At 42.0% G+C, this 18,862-nt stretch overlaps 1 protein-coding gene and 1 pseudogene across 2 annotated transcripts; one reads left to right on the top strand and one right to left on the bottom strand.

Moving 5' to 3' along the window:
• The first annotated feature begins 1,318 nt into the window (after window positions 1–1,318).
• Window positions 1,319–17,795, top strand: LOC308386096 (receptor-type tyrosine-protein kinase FLT3-like; annotated as a pseudogene). Its single transcript, XR_013974718.1, has 17 exons — window positions 1,319–1,714; window positions 1,840–1,986; window positions 2,137–2,168; window positions 10,021–10,468; window positions 10,756–10,832; window positions 11,422–11,573; window positions 11,655–11,765; window positions 11,877–11,988; window positions 12,189–12,331; window positions 12,508–12,686; window positions 12,847–12,985; window positions 13,067–13,244; window positions 13,360–13,460; window positions 13,565–13,679; window positions 13,760–13,965; window positions 14,064–14,148; window positions 14,243–17,795. The product of XR_013974718.1 is annotated as a receptor-type tyrosine-protein kinase FLT3-like (transcript).
• Window positions 2,174–8,544, bottom strand: LOC308386095 (uncharacterized protein; the record flags this gene model as incomplete). Its single annotated transcript, XM_080865406.1, has 2 exons — window positions 2,174–2,288; window positions 2,482–8,544. The coding sequence occupies one exon, from the start codon at window positions 8,542–8,544 to the stop codon at window positions 2,824–2,826; it is 5,721 nt and encodes a 1,906-aa protein (XP_080721532.1). The 3' UTR covers window positions 2,174–2,288; window positions 2,482–2,823.
• Window positions 17,796–18,862: the final 1,067 nt, after the last annotated feature.

Here is an 18,862-nt window from a genome sequence, read left to right as displayed (position 1 = left end):
TGGACAAATATGACACGTCAATATTTCATTAGTGTTGTCACATCACATCCTGTAAGCATCGTTTGTCTGTGTCCTTTCTCTGGAAATTAATATTTCCAGCCAATATAGGCAATCCATCAACATGGCTGGAGAGTTGGTAGTTATATACAGTCTGTATAAGTGTGGTTAATCCAATGAAGATTTGTAAGGAGATGGCAGTTACTTTGAATTCACAGCAGTTACACAGTGATTAGTAATAAACAGCCAGTGAGAGTGAGTGGATTTAAGAAAGTCAGTGACTCGGGTGTGTCGCTTGGTTTGTCATCTGTTTGTGAGACTGGAGGAGACGTAGAAATCTGTTTTAAATCTTAGTTAGGAAGATTCCTGTTTGAAAACAAGCACTTTTTGTGAGAAATGCAAGAAGTACATCTGCAGAAAGCACACAGTTACATTCTGTCCATCATGTGAACAAAATCGAAAATGTTGAGCATTGAAAAACTGAGAACGCTGGGCAAGTTCAACAGAAATGTGTTTGTAAGAACGAAAAACCAAATTGTTCCTAAAATAGTTATGGAAAGTCACTGTTGTATGTCTGTGTTCTACATGTTAATCTGATGGGAAATAAAGTTGCTATTGTTTTATTGCAGTTTTTGGATAATTCTGAGTGGATTTACACAGTACGGATCTAAATGACCCGCAACAAAATCAATGTCACTTTTTTGTTTTTCAACATAATACAAGGGTTAATTTCCAAAACTTCCATATGATCTTCAATTTGTAGCAGATCCACTATCACACAGCAGCTGGAGCAGTTTCAAATGGAGCTCAGTCCACTACTACCATAGCCTACTACTAGATTAACTTGTGACACATCTGCACCTGCTGCTATGATCACATTGAGTAGAGGCTGAGTGGCTGCACTTACCCCTGGTACATCCAAATCTACCCACAAACATGTTGAAAGATGCAATGCCAGCAATGTGGATTGTCAACACTGAAAACAATCAGTAAGCAAAGACAACAGGGATCACTTTTTTCTGTTTATTTAGCATGCGCAACATTTGTAGTCGCCTTCTGCACAGGGGAAGTCCACACACACACTGTGTGGTACCACTTTCCACAGAAGGTGCATTCAATCTGCAAGATTGAATGAGATTGTCAGAGTCATTGTCTGACTGTTTATTACTAATCGCCTGCTGTACATTCACAGTAACTGCCATCTCCTTACAAATGTTTATTAGTTTAACCACACTTATACAGACTGTATATAACAACCAACTCTAAAATGTTTGTTCGCAGAGTAAAGACACAGACAGACTACACTAACGACATGTGATGTTACAACACTAGTGAAATATTAGTGTCATTTCATTCATTTCAAAGGTTTATTTGCATGACGCACAAACAGACACAATTGAAAGGTACAAATGTGTTGTGCATGAAACGAAATCAAACGTGCTGCAGATGTGTGTCACAGGTTGATCTGGCTGTAGGCTGTGGCACTTGGCCAGAGGTGGCGCTGGTTGACTCGACTCCATGTTAGTGCACAAAGTAAACTGCTCGCTTTAGTTGTGAAGCAAAAACGCTGAAACCGGAGAAATAAACCGTGCGAGGGGAACGATAACGACGACTAGGGTCTCCCGATCGTTTACTCTTGCTGTCCTGTGAACAACATCGGCGTGGTATTACTTGTTTGCTGTTTTCGCGATCGCGTTGCGCATGAGGATATCACCAGGTAAACTCGCCACATTTTAAACATTTTGTTGTTCAACAGCATCAAGACTGACGGAGTGTGTTTGAGATAACCTCACAAGTGTCACAGATGACACATTTGGCGTTTTTTTGCTGGTTTGTCGGTAGTAGCTCCTGAAACGCAAGAATGCCACACATCTGTTCGACCAACGCCAGTTGATCTAAACGCCAGTAGATCTGGAACACCGGCTCCGTTACATATGTGTCTATTTTATTTTGGTCCCAAGGGAAAAGCAATCTAACTTTTATGAGAAGGTAAGAAGTGACTTTTATTCAAGTCAAAGTACTTCGCATCAAAATGTGTGAAACATGATGTCGTTTACATGTGAAGCCACTCGTCGATTTCTACAAAAAGATTGAGGAAAAACAAATAACAGAGAGCGAAACTGTACCATTTCCATGTAGGAGGGGCAGTGAGGCAGACTTCTCCAGATTAGGCAGTGTAGCATTCCAGCCGGACTTTATTCAGACGATGCACTCAATGATCATTACGGATGGACCATGGTGGGGTATTCCAACCCATTTATTCACAAATTGCCATAGACACATCGTAAGAGCTGTAATCATAACATAAAACAAATAAACATTCACTTGATATAACTACGTTTCTGTTATGCTAATCAATTCACAGAAAAGGCACAGGAGGTGCTAGCATCAGCCTGCTAGATCGCTCATAAACTTATTAACAATCAAGTAATACATTTACAAATTGTCCGAAATGTAAACAACAAGTACAACACACAAACATACCTGTTCGCCTTCCAGCTAGATGCTAATTTTAAGATGGATGGAAAACGATAACCTTCTCATTAATCCTTTCTGCGGCAAGCAGTTGCGGTACGATCTTCCTTCCCGGAAGTTGCCCGTTCCGAATTTCAAAATAAGAGTCTAATCTATATTATAAGGTATAATTCGTTCAGGGATTTAACTGTTTGAAAAATATCAAATAAACAAATAATCTGGGTCATTTACACTCCCACCAAATCATTAGTGTTCAAAAACATAACTCCATAAACATAGGAAGAAAGAACACAATGATTTCATAATACAAATAATGACCAAACAACAGAAGCATAGTATGCAAGGAATGGACTAGTCACCTTCCAACAATAAGACTAGTTTTTGAACTGGCCGTTCGAGCACTGACCGCTTAGTAAGACGTTCACCATTTTTGCCAAGTTTCCTGTCACCTAGACAGAGCTTCACTCTCCTAACCAGTCCATCTCTGTCCATTGTAGTCTCTACGACTCTTCCCAACCTCCATTCATTTCTGGGCAAGTCTTCATCCTTCATTATGACTATATCCCCGATCTGCAGGTTTCTCTTTGGGGTGTGCCAGCGTTGTCTAAAGGCAATGTTGGCTAAGTACTCTTTCTGCCAACGGCTCCAGAACTGCTCGGCCAAATATTGTACGTGGCGCCATCTCTTTCTCGCATACATATCTTCCCTTATGAACTTGCCGGGGGGAGGAAGGGCCATGGTAGACTTCAGGGTAAGTAAGTGGTTTGGTGTCAGTGGCTCAAGACTGTTGGGATCATGTAGGTTTTCAATAGTGAGAGGACGACTATTAACTATCGTCATTGCTTCATAGAAGAATGCTCGGAGGGAAGCATCAGGTAGGTTTCCAGGTGAGAGTCCAAGGGTCGCGTTGAGAACACTCCTGACTGTTCTAATTTGACGCTCCCACACTCCACCAACATGACTTGATCCAGGAGCATTTAGGATGAAGTCACACTGCTTCTTAGAAAGGAAGTTCGTCAGTTTATCACCATTTAATTCCGTGAGGGCTTCCTGCAGTTCATTCTTGGCTCCTAGGAAGTTACTGCCTTGGTCAGATTTGATCTGGCGTACGGCTCCACGTATAGCAATGAAGCAGCGCAGTCCAATTATGAATGAGTCTGTAGATAGATCCTCCAGCATTTCAATATGGATGGCTCTGGAGGAGAAGCAGGTGAAAAGGAGACCATATCGTTTTCGCACACTACGTCCTTGCTTGCTATAGAAGGGTCCAAAGCAATCCATTCCACAGTAGGTAAAGGGTGGAGATGGATTTACTCGCTCTGGAGGGAGATCGGCCATTTTCTGTTCTTCTGTCCGTCTCCGAAGCTTCCGACAAACTACACATCGGCGAAGATAGGATGCAACCGTCCTGCCAATTCCTGGTATCCAGTAACCTCTTGTCCTAATTGCACTGAGAGTCATTCCCTTGCCTTGATGTTTGACTTCTTCATGACAGTATGCTATGATCATCCTTGTAACATGATGTTCCTTTGGAATGATGGTAGGGTGTTTAACTGAGAGAGGAAGGTTTGAATCACGGAGTCGACCTCCCACCTTAATCACACCATTGTTGTCCAAGAAGGGGTTGAGGTGATGTAGCTTGTTATGAGGTGGCAGCTGACAACCTTTCTTCAGTAGCCGCACTTCCTCCGAATATGTTTGTCTCTGCAGATCTTTGATGATGAGGCGCTCGGCTTCTTCTCTTTCCTGCACTGTAGAGAGGCCGATTGACTTATCCTTGTTGATCCTTCGAAGAATGCGAGCCACTGCACAGATGGCGCGAGTCCAGGATGAGAACTTTGCCAGCCGATAAGTAAGAGAATCTTGTTCTACAGTTTCCGTGTTTAGAGTCCGTGTTTCCTTAACTTCTGGATCTCCGACTGACAGTTCCGGAGCCACCTCTTCTGAGAGGTCAACTCCCTTTTCCCATAGAAATGCAGGGCCGGTAAACCAGTCCGATGATATTAGCTCATGGACAAAACAACCTCTAGAAGCACGATCCGCAGGATTCTGGTCAGTAGGGACGTATCTCCATTGCCTTTGATTCGTGTAGAGATGTATCTTCTGGATACGGTTGGCTACGAATGTATGAAAACGTCGAGCCTCATTATTGATGTACCCTAGTACAACCTTGGAATCGGTCCAAAAATGCTCTTCAATGTCCGCATATCCAAGTTCTTCCTTCAAAACATTGCTGGTTTTCACAGAGATGACTGCAGCCGTCAACTCTAATCTTGGGATCGTGGTGACCTTTGTTGGGGCGACGCAAGATTTGGCCATGACTAAAGCACAGTGGATGTCTCCTTCTTCATTGCTAAGCCTCAGATATGAACACTGTCCATAGCCAGTAGTGCTTGCGTCGGAGAAGTGATGTAACTCACGTTTAATAACCCTTCCGAAATCTGCCGGGGCATAACTTCGGGGTATATTTATCCTCTCCAAGTTGTTGAGGTCGTTTTTCCATTTCTCCCACCGTGGACGAAGTTCGTTGGTTAGAGGGTCGTCCCAACCTGTTCCATGGCAGCACATCTGCTGCAGCACTTCCTTTCCAATGAGCAAAAAGGGGGCTATGAGACCCAAGGGATCGTACAGGGATGCAACAATGGACAATATGCCTCGACGTGTTGCAGGCTGTTCCTTAAGGTTGGTGCTGATCTTCAGGCAGTCTGATTCGACGTAGCATTGGATACCCAACGCTCTCTCTGAAGGTAAGTTATCAAAGGCAAGGTTGAGGTCTTTAATGTCTGATGCACGTTCAGTTGCTGGTATGCTTACCAGGACAGCTTTGTCATTGGACACAAACTTGTGGAGCCTAAGACCACCCAGGGCACAAAGTTTTCTGGCTTCTTCTGCTAACTTGATAGCCTTCTCTGAGCTGTCTGTACTTGTGACTCCATCGTCGACATAGAAATTTCTCAGAATGAACTGAGAGCCTAATGGGTATCGGTCTTTATTTTCTGTAGCCAAATGCTTCAATCCGTAGTTCGCACAGCCAGGCGATGAGGCTGCGCCAAAGATATGCACCCTCATACGGTATTCTTGGGGCTGTGCACCGAGATCTCCTTTCTTCCACCAAAGGAAGCGCAGGTAATCCTGGTCTGACTTCTTCACATGAAATTGGTGAAACATTTTCTCTATGTCGCACATCAATGCAGTAGAGTGCAACCGGAAGCGAAGAAGTACACCGTTGAGATTGTTCATCAGGTCAGGACCAGTGAGCAGATGATCATTCAAACTGGTTCCCTGGTACTTGGCAGAGCAGTCGAACACCACGCGCAGTTTGCCTGGCTTCTTGTCGTGGAATACACCGTGATGAGGTATGTACCATTTTTCGCCCTCTTTCCCATCATCGTGGACTTCCTCTGCATCACCCCTTTCTATGACCTCCTCCATGAACTTGATATACTGTTCTTTGTACCCTTCATCCTTTAACAGCTTCCTCTTTAGATGGCTCAGACGTATGACTGCAAGCTGTTTGTTGTCAGGTAAGGTAGGTCTCTCCTTAAAGGGCAACGGCATCTCGTAGTGACCTAGACTGTTCTTTTCGATGTGGTTCTTGAGTTTGTCCAGGAACAGGATGTCCTCCTGAGACACTGGTTTGCCGTCTTCCTTAGCATCCTTAAAGTCAGACTCTAGAATGCGAATGGCATCTGCCGGAGTGACTGGTGGGAGCTCCCTGACTGCAACTCGGAAGCACTGTCCCGCCGTACTTGAGGTGTCGGGGCATGTCGACGTACCACCAACTATGCTCCATCCTAAGTCGGTACGAATTGCATAAGGCTCATCGTCTCCTCCTGATATGACGTCTCTTGGTGCCATTGCTCGTGCGCAGTTATAGCCTATCAATAAACCAACCTCACAGTCCTGTAGAGGTGGAATCTCTTCTATGACCTTGGAGAGATGATTCCACCTTTTAGCTGTCTCGCATGTTGGGATATGGGCTCTGTTTACTGGTATGCAATCCTTGGTATAAGCAGGAGGAAGGTCGATGAGGAGGGAAGAGCGATAACCCCGAACACAAAGCCCTGAGACTCTTTGGCTCTTTACGATCACGTCGCGTCCAATCATCGTAGTTAACTTCAGCTTAACTGGACAGGAATCTGCCTTTAATACATCACTCAGTTCCTGGTCAACAAACGTCGTGTCGCTTTGCGTGTCCAGCAAGGCGTAAACCAGTTTCTCAGTTCCTGTATCCTTTTTTGACACCCACACAGGCACAATCATTGATGTGTTAGTTGGCTGTCCAGTAATCACTGACATTGAAGTTGCAGCAGCCTCCGTTTGGCCGGCATTGCTCAGGATAGTGGTTTCCTGTGGCAGAACTCTTTCCTTCTTTAAATAGTTGTCATCGTGTAAACAAGTGGGATGTTTACCCTTGCACGTGTTGCATGAGTGTCGATGTCGACAGTCTTTTGCACTATGTCCAGGTTTGGTGCAGCCATAGCAGAGCTTATGTTCTCTGACAAAATCTCGACGCTCCTCCAGAGTTTTAGCAATAAACTTGGGACATCCATGTAGTCTGTGTTGATTATTTTGACAGAAGGCACAAGGAGACCTTTCCTTTCCTTTAACTGGCTTGAGCCTCTCGGTGTCAGCCTCAGTCTGTGTGTTTAGAACGCTTGCCTTGTTCCTCTTAGGGTCTCTGCTGCCTTGTTTTGCAGTGCTCGACTCAGAGCTGCGGAGGGCATAAGCTGAGGTGATTGGATTACAAGCAATCTCTGCCTCTGTCGCCATAAATGCGGCGAAGTCCTTAAAACTGGGGAATTCCTTATTGCCCTTTAAGGCTTCAGTAACCTTCCTGTTCCAGTGAGATGCTATCCACTCTGGTAGTTTAAGGATTAGCTTCTTATTCTCTTCACAGTCGTTCAGTATTTCGAGGCTCTTCACATGTGTCATTGCATCTTGGCAAGCGTTTAAGAAATCTGAGAAGTCTCTTAATCCTTCTGCATCTCTTGGTTGGATCTTTGGCCAATCTGTGAGCTTATCTCTGAAGGCTTTCTGTATAATAAAGGTTTGGCCATATCTGTTATCCAGTTTGTTCCACGCATCCTTATAAGCGTCGCTGTCATTCCTATAGAAAGTTCCTTCTAATGTTTTACGAGCTGGGCCGCCTACATACTTCCTCAAGTAATAAAGTTTGTCTGCTGGGGAGATGGCCTTTTTGTCAATAAGTGACATGAATGAAGTTTTCCACTCAATGAACTGAATGGGGTCCCCACTAAATACAGACGGCTCTGGAACTGGAAGTCTATTTAGAGCCATACTGTCTTGTAGGGCTTGGGCAAGGGATGACACGTTTAGGTCGGGTGGCGATGCTGTGACGGTGGGAGTTGGAGGGTTGATAGCAGGGGGAACATGATGATTTCCCACTGAACTATTAGAGGAATGGAGACTGCCTTCCTGCGAGGCTACCTGGCTGTAGACTTGCAGTTTGGCCCGAGCAGCCCTCAGATTCCTTTCTGCTTGAAGGCGTTCAAGTCTGCGCTTTTCTACTTCCATTTTTCTGTGCTGTTCCTCTATCTTCTCCATTTGTCTCTCTTCTTCCAGCAACCCTTCAAATTCGACTTCCTTAGCAGCTAGCTCTGCTGCTGCATCCGCCTGTTTGAGTGTTAGAGTAGTGCCTTTGTGACTACGGATTGACTTTGTCACTCTAGATGCAGTGGATCCATAGATGGAGCGTGCGTAGCTGTTCTTAAGCAGCTCCCTGAGACGGCAATGTACTTGTTCTGCATCATAATCACCATCGAGATCTGACATTCTCTCGTAGGTAACTTTCATAATTTCGGCTGTAACTGCCTCACAACTGTCAACGTGACGTCTTAATTCTGGAGAAGGTGTAATGTGACTTCGTATTTCAAGGTAAGTGTTTAACACAGTTTCTTTCTCTTTCTCCAAAGAATCCATCAAAGATGCCAGCTCGCCTTTACTAATGTCTGACTTGAGCTGCTCTCTTGACTCTCGGGCTCGAATCTTCCATCTTTCGTACGTTGAGATGAACTTTCTTTCCCTTTTTCTTGCTTCCTCCTGTTGCATTTCGAGCGCCTTTGAGGTTGGGATTTTTGTTCGAGTGGAACGTCGGAGGCCTTCCTTAAGCTCACCTTGTAAGTTGTTCAACGTTTCTTCTCTGCGTTGAATTTCCTTCTCTAAAATTTCTATTTCCGTAGTTTCTGATGTGTCTTCAAGAGACGCCTTAAGCCCTTTGATTTTATTCTGCAGGTCGACTACCTGATGCTCTAGTTCTGCTTGTGAGGAGGGAGTCTCCATTTCCTTCATGTTTATGTTATTTACTTATCTAATTTGCAGGCTTTAGTTAATGAGCTGCTTGTGGTTACTATAACTTAAAGGCTGCATTAACAGAAGGGAGGAGAATCTTTGCACTTTAAACCAAGTTGAAATAGAAGCGGATAACCAACACAACATTGAGAAGAAATGTATAAAATCATAAATGCAACCTGCTAGCTGTTGCAAACTGATGTGGTAAAGTAAACCTCTTATGCTAAACACAGATCAATACACCATTACTATTGTACAGTTACAAATTGAACTAAATGCCCCTCTTTCACCCCCTTTTGGGTCAGTAGAAAGAATGATAAATATACAGTAGTGGTGGTAAATACCAATAAACAAAATTACTTCACTTGTTATTACTTCATGTCCGTTGTGTCTTAATGCAGCAGATGTCCACAGTAGTTGACGACCTTCTCTCTCCCTTTAACCACCACTGATGAGAATGAATGTCCTTTCCTTGTCGATTAGAATGAAATGTTCCATACCTTTTCTGACCGTCACATCAAACCATTAAGCCAGCTGCATGATGATTATAAAGTCTCTGTCTAGAAGACCCATAGAATGGCACTGAGTTGCTCCGTGAAATGTCTTGTCAATCCCAGACAAATAGCAACACAGCTCCGTGACTCGTCCTCGTGGTTCCGTGGTGCAGGATGGCAGCAGGATGATGCGGGGGATGAGCTCTTACTGTAGCATTCCAGCCGGACTTTATTCAGACGATGCACTCAATGATCATTACGGATGGACCATGGTGGGGTATTCCAACCCATTTATTCACAAATTGCCATAGACACATCGTAAGAGCTGTAATCATAACATAAAACAAATAAACATTCACTTGATATAACCACGTTTCTGTTATGCTAATCAATTCACAGAAAAGGCACAGGAGGTGCTAGCATCAGCCTGCTAGATCGCTCATAAACTTATTAACAATCAAGTAATACATTTACAAATTGTCCGAAATGTAAACAACAAGTACAACACACAAACATACCTGTTCGCCTTCCAGCTAGATGCTAATTTTAAGATGGATGGAAAACGATAACCTTCTCATTAATCCTTTCTGCGGCAAGCAGTTGCGGTACGATCTTCCTTCCCGGAAGTTGCCCGTTCCGAATTTCAAAATAAGAGTCTAATCTATATTATAAGGTATAATTCGTTCAGGGATTTAACTGTTTGAAAAATATCAAATAAACAAATAATCTGGGTCATTTACAGGCAGCTTTGGGTGAGCAGATACTTTCAACGTTTCAACCTTGTTTGTACTCATCTTTGCTCTTTTCCTGTGTTTCTAGTTAGAGATGCTGTATTCCGTCTGTGAAGCTAGTTTATCTATCGGATGTATGGAGAAAGCGTCCCGTTATGATCCAGCTGTGATTAATTACTTGTGTTTGTTTTTCCTTTGATATTATTAGGATATTATTAACTGTTTTGTCTTGTTCGTGAATATTGCTGGTGCTCTGTGAGTGTGCGAGGACCCCTCTCAAATCCTGCCCGTCTGGTGCGCAATATCCTCGCTTCTTGTCTTGTTTTTCCACCATCATAGAGACTAGCCCTTTTCATTTCCTTGGGATGAAATTCTCATATAGGTAGCGCTGTTGCAGCAACAAATTTTCCTTTCAGAATACGAGAAAGAAAACTTGGAGGCAGAGAAACATGATTGCAGGTGAGTGAGAGTTATTCATTCCTGCACAACAACAATCGAAGGTAATCACAGACTTGCAATCAAGGTTTGTGTAGTTGGCCAGAGCTAAATTTTGAGTTATGAAGCATTTTGTTTATGACACAGTTGTAGTTCATAAATACAGTCTGACTTAGAAAAGCAATCATTTCTTCTTAATGATGCATTTATGTTCCTTTTTTTTTGGTTTTGGTTTTTCCCACTGGTGTATATACATTTGTTTTGATTTTCAGTAATATTTAAACTAAAGATTCAGTTTTCTATGTCTCCAGCTGTTCTGCTGCTGTGTGCTGTCGGAGTGCTCTGCTCTGATGATGTAAAGACTCCAGTCTGTGTACCCAGTCATGAGGTAAGAGCTGTTTTAACTAAACTCTGATCAAATAACTGAAAGTGATACTGACAATGAAGTCTTAAAGCAGGGAATAGTTCTGAGATGACATAAAATGAACTATTATTCTTTAATAAACCCCTCTTGACCAGTCTGAAATATGCATTAATTGCACATATACATATCTGGGTAAACAAGACACCTATAGTCTAGAAAAGACAGAAGTGAACACCCATTTTCATGCTGTGCATCGACTCTTTAATGTTTGTGTAGCTCCAGCTTACCTTCGCAAATGGCAGTGTGTGTGTTATGGTGTACAGGGCAGCAAAAAGCACACAGCAACAGAGAGGGAAATAGTGCTAGCTGCTCTTTCTGTAATTTCCTGTAATCACTTTGTGTCATTCTAATACATTTTGAAGAGGTTTTAGTACAAGTTTTGTTCAGGTACAAAATATAAGCTTCGTTTGTTTTGTTTTTTAAAGGAAACATTTAATCAGGAGATCAACTTTTTTTATGTGTTTTCGGGAAAATCTAATTCAGATCTTGCCAGTGGTGATGATTTTACTGCTGCTAAATGAAGGAGGATTAAATGTTGGCTCTTGTTTTTCAGGCAGCATGTTTGACACCAGCTGATTATCTGAATCCATCTGGTCCCATCACCAAAGTGTTAGCAGTGGGTAAGAAACTCATCATCTCCCTGGAGTTCCTCTCTGAATCTCTTGTCTGCCACTGGATCAGAGGAGAAGACCGAGTAATGACAGCGTAAGTGACCGTCTGTGTTTCTGTTTGGGTGCTTTATATTTCTATGTATTTAAACTGAGATGTTTCCTTTAACCTCAGCAGAAATGGGAGTCAGTCCATGGTCACATCACAGCTTTCTGAGACAGATTCAGGGAAGTACACTCTGACCTGTAAATCCAACAATGTCCACGACTGTGATTCTTCATGTAATGAGTGAGTAACAGCTTCTCACCTTATTTCTTCTACAATACTCACACAATCTCTGTTTGATGATCAATGAGTGATAATACAATTAATTTAACTGTTTTCTTTGATGTTGTTTAGAACGTCCAACAAAACCACAGCTGATGCTCGATGGTGTTGATGTGTCAGATACTTCTCCCCTTTTTAAGTGCATCTCTGAGGGTTTCCCCAAACCCACAATCAAATGGTCTGGGTAAGATGTTGTCCTTTACATTTGTATGCAAACTTCAGAATAGCAACACTTCTTAATTTCTGATTTTAGACTGAATCATTTAGAGAGATGCTTTATTTTGATTTTAGATAGGTATCAGACAAGCTTTGGTAATAATGTTTTTCATAGACACAGCTTTCTGAAAAATATCAAAATGTTTTTTTTTCTCTCTGTTTGACCAGTAACAAGGATGGACAACAGAGTTTAAAGGGAAGCGACAGAAAGACAGAGCGCACAATATCAAGCACTGAATATTATAATAGAGGAATGATGTGCTGTGCAACCAATGCTGAAGGACAAGAGTGCTCCCAACTGTATGACTACGGTAACTGGATTTAAATTAATTGATAACAAATTTAATACATCCATAATGAATTTATCCATAAGTTCTTTCTTCAAATACATATAGTGAAAGTGAAAAAACAATGTTTACCCAGAGATTCACTAACTAATCTCCGAAAAGCAAATATTTCTTACTTGAGGCCCTGATGTGTGTTTCAGACTTACAGAGCAGCGTAATGAACAAAGATGAGGTTTCTACTGTCACCCTGAGCAAAGGTCAGTCTCTGCTGCTTCGCTGCAGAGTAAAGGGATACAGTCTGAGATCACCTGTGTGGGAGAAAGGAGGAAAACAGCTCAATGCCAGGACACTGTCACGTAAACCAGAGAAGGAGGAGGAGGTACAGTAATGTCCTGTAATCAGGGAGAGTTTCCTTAAACTTTCTTGTTATGTTTGTCTGAAAACTGACCGACCTCTTTAATATTCCTCAGTCTGAGACACAAAGTACTTCACTGATAATCATCCTGCAAATGATCATTATTATGGGGTTTTTCTTCCAGATGTGCATTAAAAATGACTCATATTTCGGTGTTCAGATGGCCTACCTGTCCATCAGATCAGTGAGAGAGGAGCACAGCGGCACATACACCTGCACGAGTGCAAATAAAAACTCAAAGTCTGTTCATGTTCATGTCTCAGGTCAGTAGACTTCATTTCATGTCATTATTATTTGAAACTGTTCCCACTGAATAAATCTGGTTTATTCTTGTGTTTCCTCAGATGAAGGTTTCCTCTCTGCACAGCTGGATGAGACCAAGATCATATCAGCTCAGGAGGCATCCAGCACCTGCTTGCAGGCCACTGTTTCCTACCATCCTGTTCTCCAGTACTGTTCCTGGGAGACTCCTGACAAAAACAGGACTAAATGTGTCAGGGAGACATGGGTAACACAGCACAGGTACTTCAATGACGCAAACTGTCATCATGTAGAAGTGTAAAATTATCCATTCATTCACGTTTTTCATGATCAGTGTAATCATGTGATATGAGGACTGTAATGAACTGTTTCTCAGGACTGTGAAGCTTTGTGATCCACTCATATCAGGAGATTATAAGTTACACCTGGAGGCTGGAGGACAAAAGGAAACAAAGATCATATCAGTGTGTGTTGTAGGTGGGTTAATGTAACCTTTGTTACAGTTGTATTATTACTTAAATTTAATTATCATTTATATTTAAAATGTGAGAATGTTTGAGATCATCTGATTTTTGTTCCAGATGAACCAAAGTTCAACTTCTTGTTTAATAAGGATGATGGTACCCTCAACCTTGAGACTGTCAGTCCTGTGCCAGCAAACTATACCTGGATGTTTTGCTCTAAGTCCAATGACAGGTATGATTACCTGCACAGCCGTTCAGCTCAGAGAGCATTTTAGCTCTGATTATTTAAACTCCTTTTACTTTGTTTCACAGCTGCAGTGAAATTGACTCATCCTGGGATCAGGTCCCAAATGCATTTCAAATAGATTCTGATGTTTCCTGCTATAAGCCGATCAAGAGCTTAGTGAGCAAAGACGTGTTAAAAGGAGACCAATTCAGGTTTTGTCTGACAAACCCAGTTGGCTCCTGGTGCAAAACCTATTACATGATCATCCCACCTACACCTCAGCCCTCTATTGGTAATAACAAGTCTAATGAATATATTTACTGAAAATATTTGATGGAGAAAAAAAATCTAAACGTTGTCATGCTCACATTGTTTTGTTTTGTTTTTTAGGTAATCCACCTGAGGAGAGCTCCTTCCTGCTGACAGTATGTTTGGTTCTGGTTCTGCAAAACCCATTACCCAGTATTCTCTAAAGGTACAAAGAACTTTTTATTTGCATTACTTTTTAATAAAATGTCAATTATTAATTAATCAATTCTTATTATTGTCCTTGTATTTCTATATTATAGATGGTGTACCTACTTATAACAACATGATGGTGCTGAAAGTAGGCAGTTTGCTTCTGCTTCTGGCTTGGCTGTAGTCAATAAAGAGCTCATGTACCTCATCAAAAATAAAGTATATATTTGGTCTTTTTATAAACATCTTTTTATGAACAAAATAAAGAGCATAGCTCATCATCACTGTTTGACCAGCTTGTAGACTGAGGGCAGAGGGTCGGCCTGTTCACCTCCACAACTGGATGAATAACCATTATCACTCAGTCTCACTCTCTTTCTTTTTTTCAGCTTGGTTATAAAGATATAACCACCAGAATTTCAGCGACTGCCATGATCCACTGACCTCTGTGGACATTTCTGAACGATGTCTGTGTAGTCAGACATTTCAATATCTGAGAAGGATCTTCTGTAACCATCAGATACAGTTACCACCCATATATCATTTTATCCATACAGCATGTTACTTGATAGTCTTCTCACAATCATTTAGAGTAAAATCGAGTGTCTTTATCTTTAAATCAAATATAGTGAGCATTTTATACTTATTGCTGGAACTGGATAAATCATATTTAACCTAACACTTTTCATTATCTACCACAGTTTAACTATATACTACAGCTTAAGCAAACTGTACAAAATAAAGAAGGTCTAAATGTGAAAGATGCCAAGAAACTCAGAAATTTACAAGGAGAGCATTTAAATTCCAAAAAGACATGTCGTAACATATCAAGAGATTTATACCCTGAACTGTCTTGTGATGACTTGATAGTGCTAATCACTGCACCACCATGCAGCCTTGTGTAGTACTCATGCACCATCATATAAGTATACTTGGGCTGTAGAAACCGCATCTTGTATGTCATTCTTGTGCTCAATAAGCTCCAGTCAGGAAAAGTTACAGGCACACCCTGTCAACCCACAAAATTCCTCTCGTGTATCAGAACTGCACTCATTTCTGTGTATTTACAGCTACTCTTCAAAAGTTGATTCTGTTCATCTGGACGTAGCGTTTTGTGGGAGAAACGTTTTGTCACTCATCCAAGTGACTTCTTCAGTCTCAGCTGACTGCAGGTTTCCCCAAATCTTATAAACAGCACATTTGCATAATGATTGAAACCAGCCCACTGAAGGAACAATGGGCTGGGAGGTCAGTTCCTTAGTCTTAATTATGCAAATTCTCATGACCATTGATCAACAACCACTGATCAAAGCCCACTGATCAATGGCCATGAGTACCATTCACAGAGAGTTGGGGAATGGCTGCAATCCCAGCATTGTAAGATGGCGAAAGATGTACCCTTAGGCCCCCTCCTCAATTCAGAGATGGTCTTTCCCTTTTCACGTAAATGGCTTCCTTGACTCCGCGCTCAAACCAGCGTTCCTCCCTGTCCAGGATGTGTACATCCTCATCCTTAAGAGTGTCCACTGGCCTTGTTATGGTTCAAAATATTGGGGATGGAGACAAGAGAAAAACCACAATAACAACACTGGTCCGGCCAGGTTAAGTCAAACGATGATTTTAATAGTCACACGCGTGGGAGATGGACACTGTATGCAGACAGCCTCAGATCTCAAAATGGTGGAGCATTGCTCAAACTCTTATAGCCTCTGGTGCCTCCACCTTATCATAAAAAGCCTAAACATTCACATGCTTTCTCTCACACAGCGCCTAAGCTACGACCTTGGCTCCCTGTTTATCTGCTCCTGCTGAGATTGGGCAGAAAACTCCAGTATATTCTGTTCTCTTCTAATCAGACAAATAAGGCGATGACTTTCTGCAAACAGTATTTTCTTATAACTCAGCAGTATAATGCATCATAAAACAATATCATTCATCCACAATAAATCAGCAGTCTAATGTAATGCAAATCAGTTTAACTAATGCAATAGTTATCAGCTTCTTCTAATTCAGGAGAATAATGCAAACTAAAACTACATAATAATTCACAATCTTTAGTTAGGGGTATAACATGGCATAAAATAATATTATAATCTAACAGCCTGTAGGTGTAAATAGACTGCAGAGTCCTGGCCTGACGAAGTAGCTCTTCTGTGTTGTGCCATCCGCTTTGCCACAGGTTGTTTGGTTTCCCCGATGTATAAATCCTGGCAATCCTCCTGGTACTTAACAGCGTACACTATGTTACTCTGTTTGTGTCGGGGGACCCGATCCTTGGGGTGGACCAATTTTTGGCGCAGCGTGTTTTGGGGTTTAAAAGCCACAGAGACCCGGTGTTTAGAAAAAATGCGTCTCAACTGCTCCGATACTCCTGACACATACGGGATCTCTACAGGTTTTCGCTTGGGCAGCGGTTGTCCTTCTCTCCTGGATCAGCTGGAGCTTTCTTTAGGTGCCTTTCCAGCTTTGACAAAAGTCCAGCTGGGATAACCACATTTACTCAGGGCCTTCTTGATGTGCTGTTCTTCTGCCTCCCTGGCCGCTGTGTGTGTAGGGATCATGTTCGCTCTGTTTTGTAGCGTCCTGATGACGCCCAGTTTGTGCTCCATGGATGATGAGAGTCAACCTTAAATACTGATCCGTATGCGTAGGTTTACGGTACACATCAGCTTTTAGATGTCCCCCATTAGTCATGGAAATCTCACAGTCTAAGAAGGCTAACCTGCCACTTATTATATCCTCCCTTGTGAATTTGATGTGTCGGTCCACCGAGTTAATGTGACCCCTGAGATTTGATTTTCACCCAGGTTTCATCCACATATCTGAACCAATGGATTGGTGGTGTTCCAGGGTAGGATAGCAAAGCCCTCTTTTTCCACTTCTTCCATGGACGAAACGTTTCTCCCACAAAAAGCTACGTTCAGATAAACAGAATCAAGTTTTGGAGATTTACTTACCTGGATGATTGAGCATGCATCAAGACATTTACAGCTACTCTGACAGCTTTGTGAAGAGATTTCTACACATGCTGGTGGAGTTTGGTTGCAGTTATTAAGTCAAAGAGGGGGTCGAGACAGGTTCTGAGTGCTACTTGAAAAACTCAGTGTAAATGTTTTGAGGCCTCCAAGGCAATGCTTCCCCTGCCTCCTCATTTGATCTGTAGCATTAAGCTGTTCAACCATTACTCATTGTAAGATCAACTCTTCCTGTATAAATGCAGTAACCGCAAATGTCACTGCCCCCAGTGTCCAAATGTGCAACAACACAAAACAAAAACAATAAATGGCTCTTACACCCATGGCTGCTGTATTATGCTTTTTTTGGTTTCATGGTGGCCACGTTGTTATCCTGTACAAGCCAGACCTGCTCTGAGCAAATTGTCAGTGCAGGGAAGCCCCCAACTTCTTCGTTGCCATAACAGTGATGTTGTTTTCTTCTTGCTCCTGGCAATGAGCATTGAAAGTTTAAAGTGAATGAAAAAAAGAGAGAGAGAGAGAAGCTATGTGACCACAGATTTTTATCCTCATGCTCAAAATATTTCCACCCACGGAAAGTCTGCTTATCATGAAACCAGTCTCTCCTTTACTCACAAATGAAATGTACGCCTGACTGTATAATACTTTCTCTGCTATAACATTGTATCTAAAACAAACAAATAAATAAATAAACGTCTGTGCACACCTAAATGAGTCTGCTCTTTTCCTGGGGCCCTTCTCTTTAAAGGGGATAGAAAGGAGGAAATATGCATGCAGAGAGACTGGATGGGAAAGGGTTGTAGAATACTTTTGAACTGAAGCCCACAGTTGGAGGAAAGCTTTTTTTCTTTTTATTTGGCTGGTTTTGTTTTAAAAATGCTTTAGTTTTACCAGAAGGAAGATTCATTTCAGGGCTTATGTGTTGCTTTAAAAAAAGAATTGGACTGAAAACTGCTAGAAGTAACCTGTGCAGCTTTAGGAGGAATAGCCTACCCTGTAATGAGGAGGTGGCCAACCTCATTAAAGAGACTGAGAGTTGCATTCCCAGGATCTTGTGTGAAAACTCCCTCCCCATTAACTCAAGGCCCATTAAGGTAGATGAAAACTCTTTCTCAGGAAGATGCTGAACTAATTTTTGATTGGCTGACAGGCTGATAATGCTAAACGTTATGTCCTCGGGCTGCTGGCCAGAATTACACCCTCAGCCCACTAGCCTGCCTTGAAAGAAAAATAAGTCTTGTGTATCTTATTTCCAGTGAGAGTGTGGTGCTCACTAATAAAACTTTTTTTTCTTTTTTTGGACTGAGGCAGTTTTTGCCCATGTGATTTTGTGCAGTAGTAAATCTGTGTAGGAATTAGGTGTCCTGCCAACCATGTTTATACAGCATCATAGTGATCAGCCTTCCTAATTCCCTGCGGGTTAAATTGCCATGTAGGTGGAGTAGTGGAGTTGCAGTAAGAACATTTCCCCCTGCATACCAGGAGAATGAACATTTGGAGGCAGAGAAACATGATTGCAGGTATGTGAGTATTTCAGGATCCTGCAGAATTAATGGCAATCACAAATTTTAAATGAAGATTTTCGTACAATGTGATGCAGTATATGATGCCACTAGGAGAAAAGCTGTGTTCTACTTAAAAGTAGATTTTACTAAATGACAGTAATGAAGTACATTTTTTTAATGTTTCCTTTTTTAAAGTGGCGGAACTAGAAATCTTTAAATGGGGGCAAATGAGGGGCAAGAGGTCCAGGCA

The sequence above is a fragment of the Rhamphochromis sp. 'chilingali' genome, assembly GCF_963969265.1.
Source record: "Rhamphochromis sp. 'chilingali' genome assembly, chromosome: 18".
Classification (NCBI taxonomy): domain Eukaryota; kingdom Metazoa; phylum Chordata; class Actinopteri; order Cichliformes; family Cichlidae; genus Rhamphochromis; species Rhamphochromis sp. 'chilingali'.
Note: the sequence above shows the minus strand (reverse complement) of the source record. Positions and strands in the feature narration are given on the sequence as shown.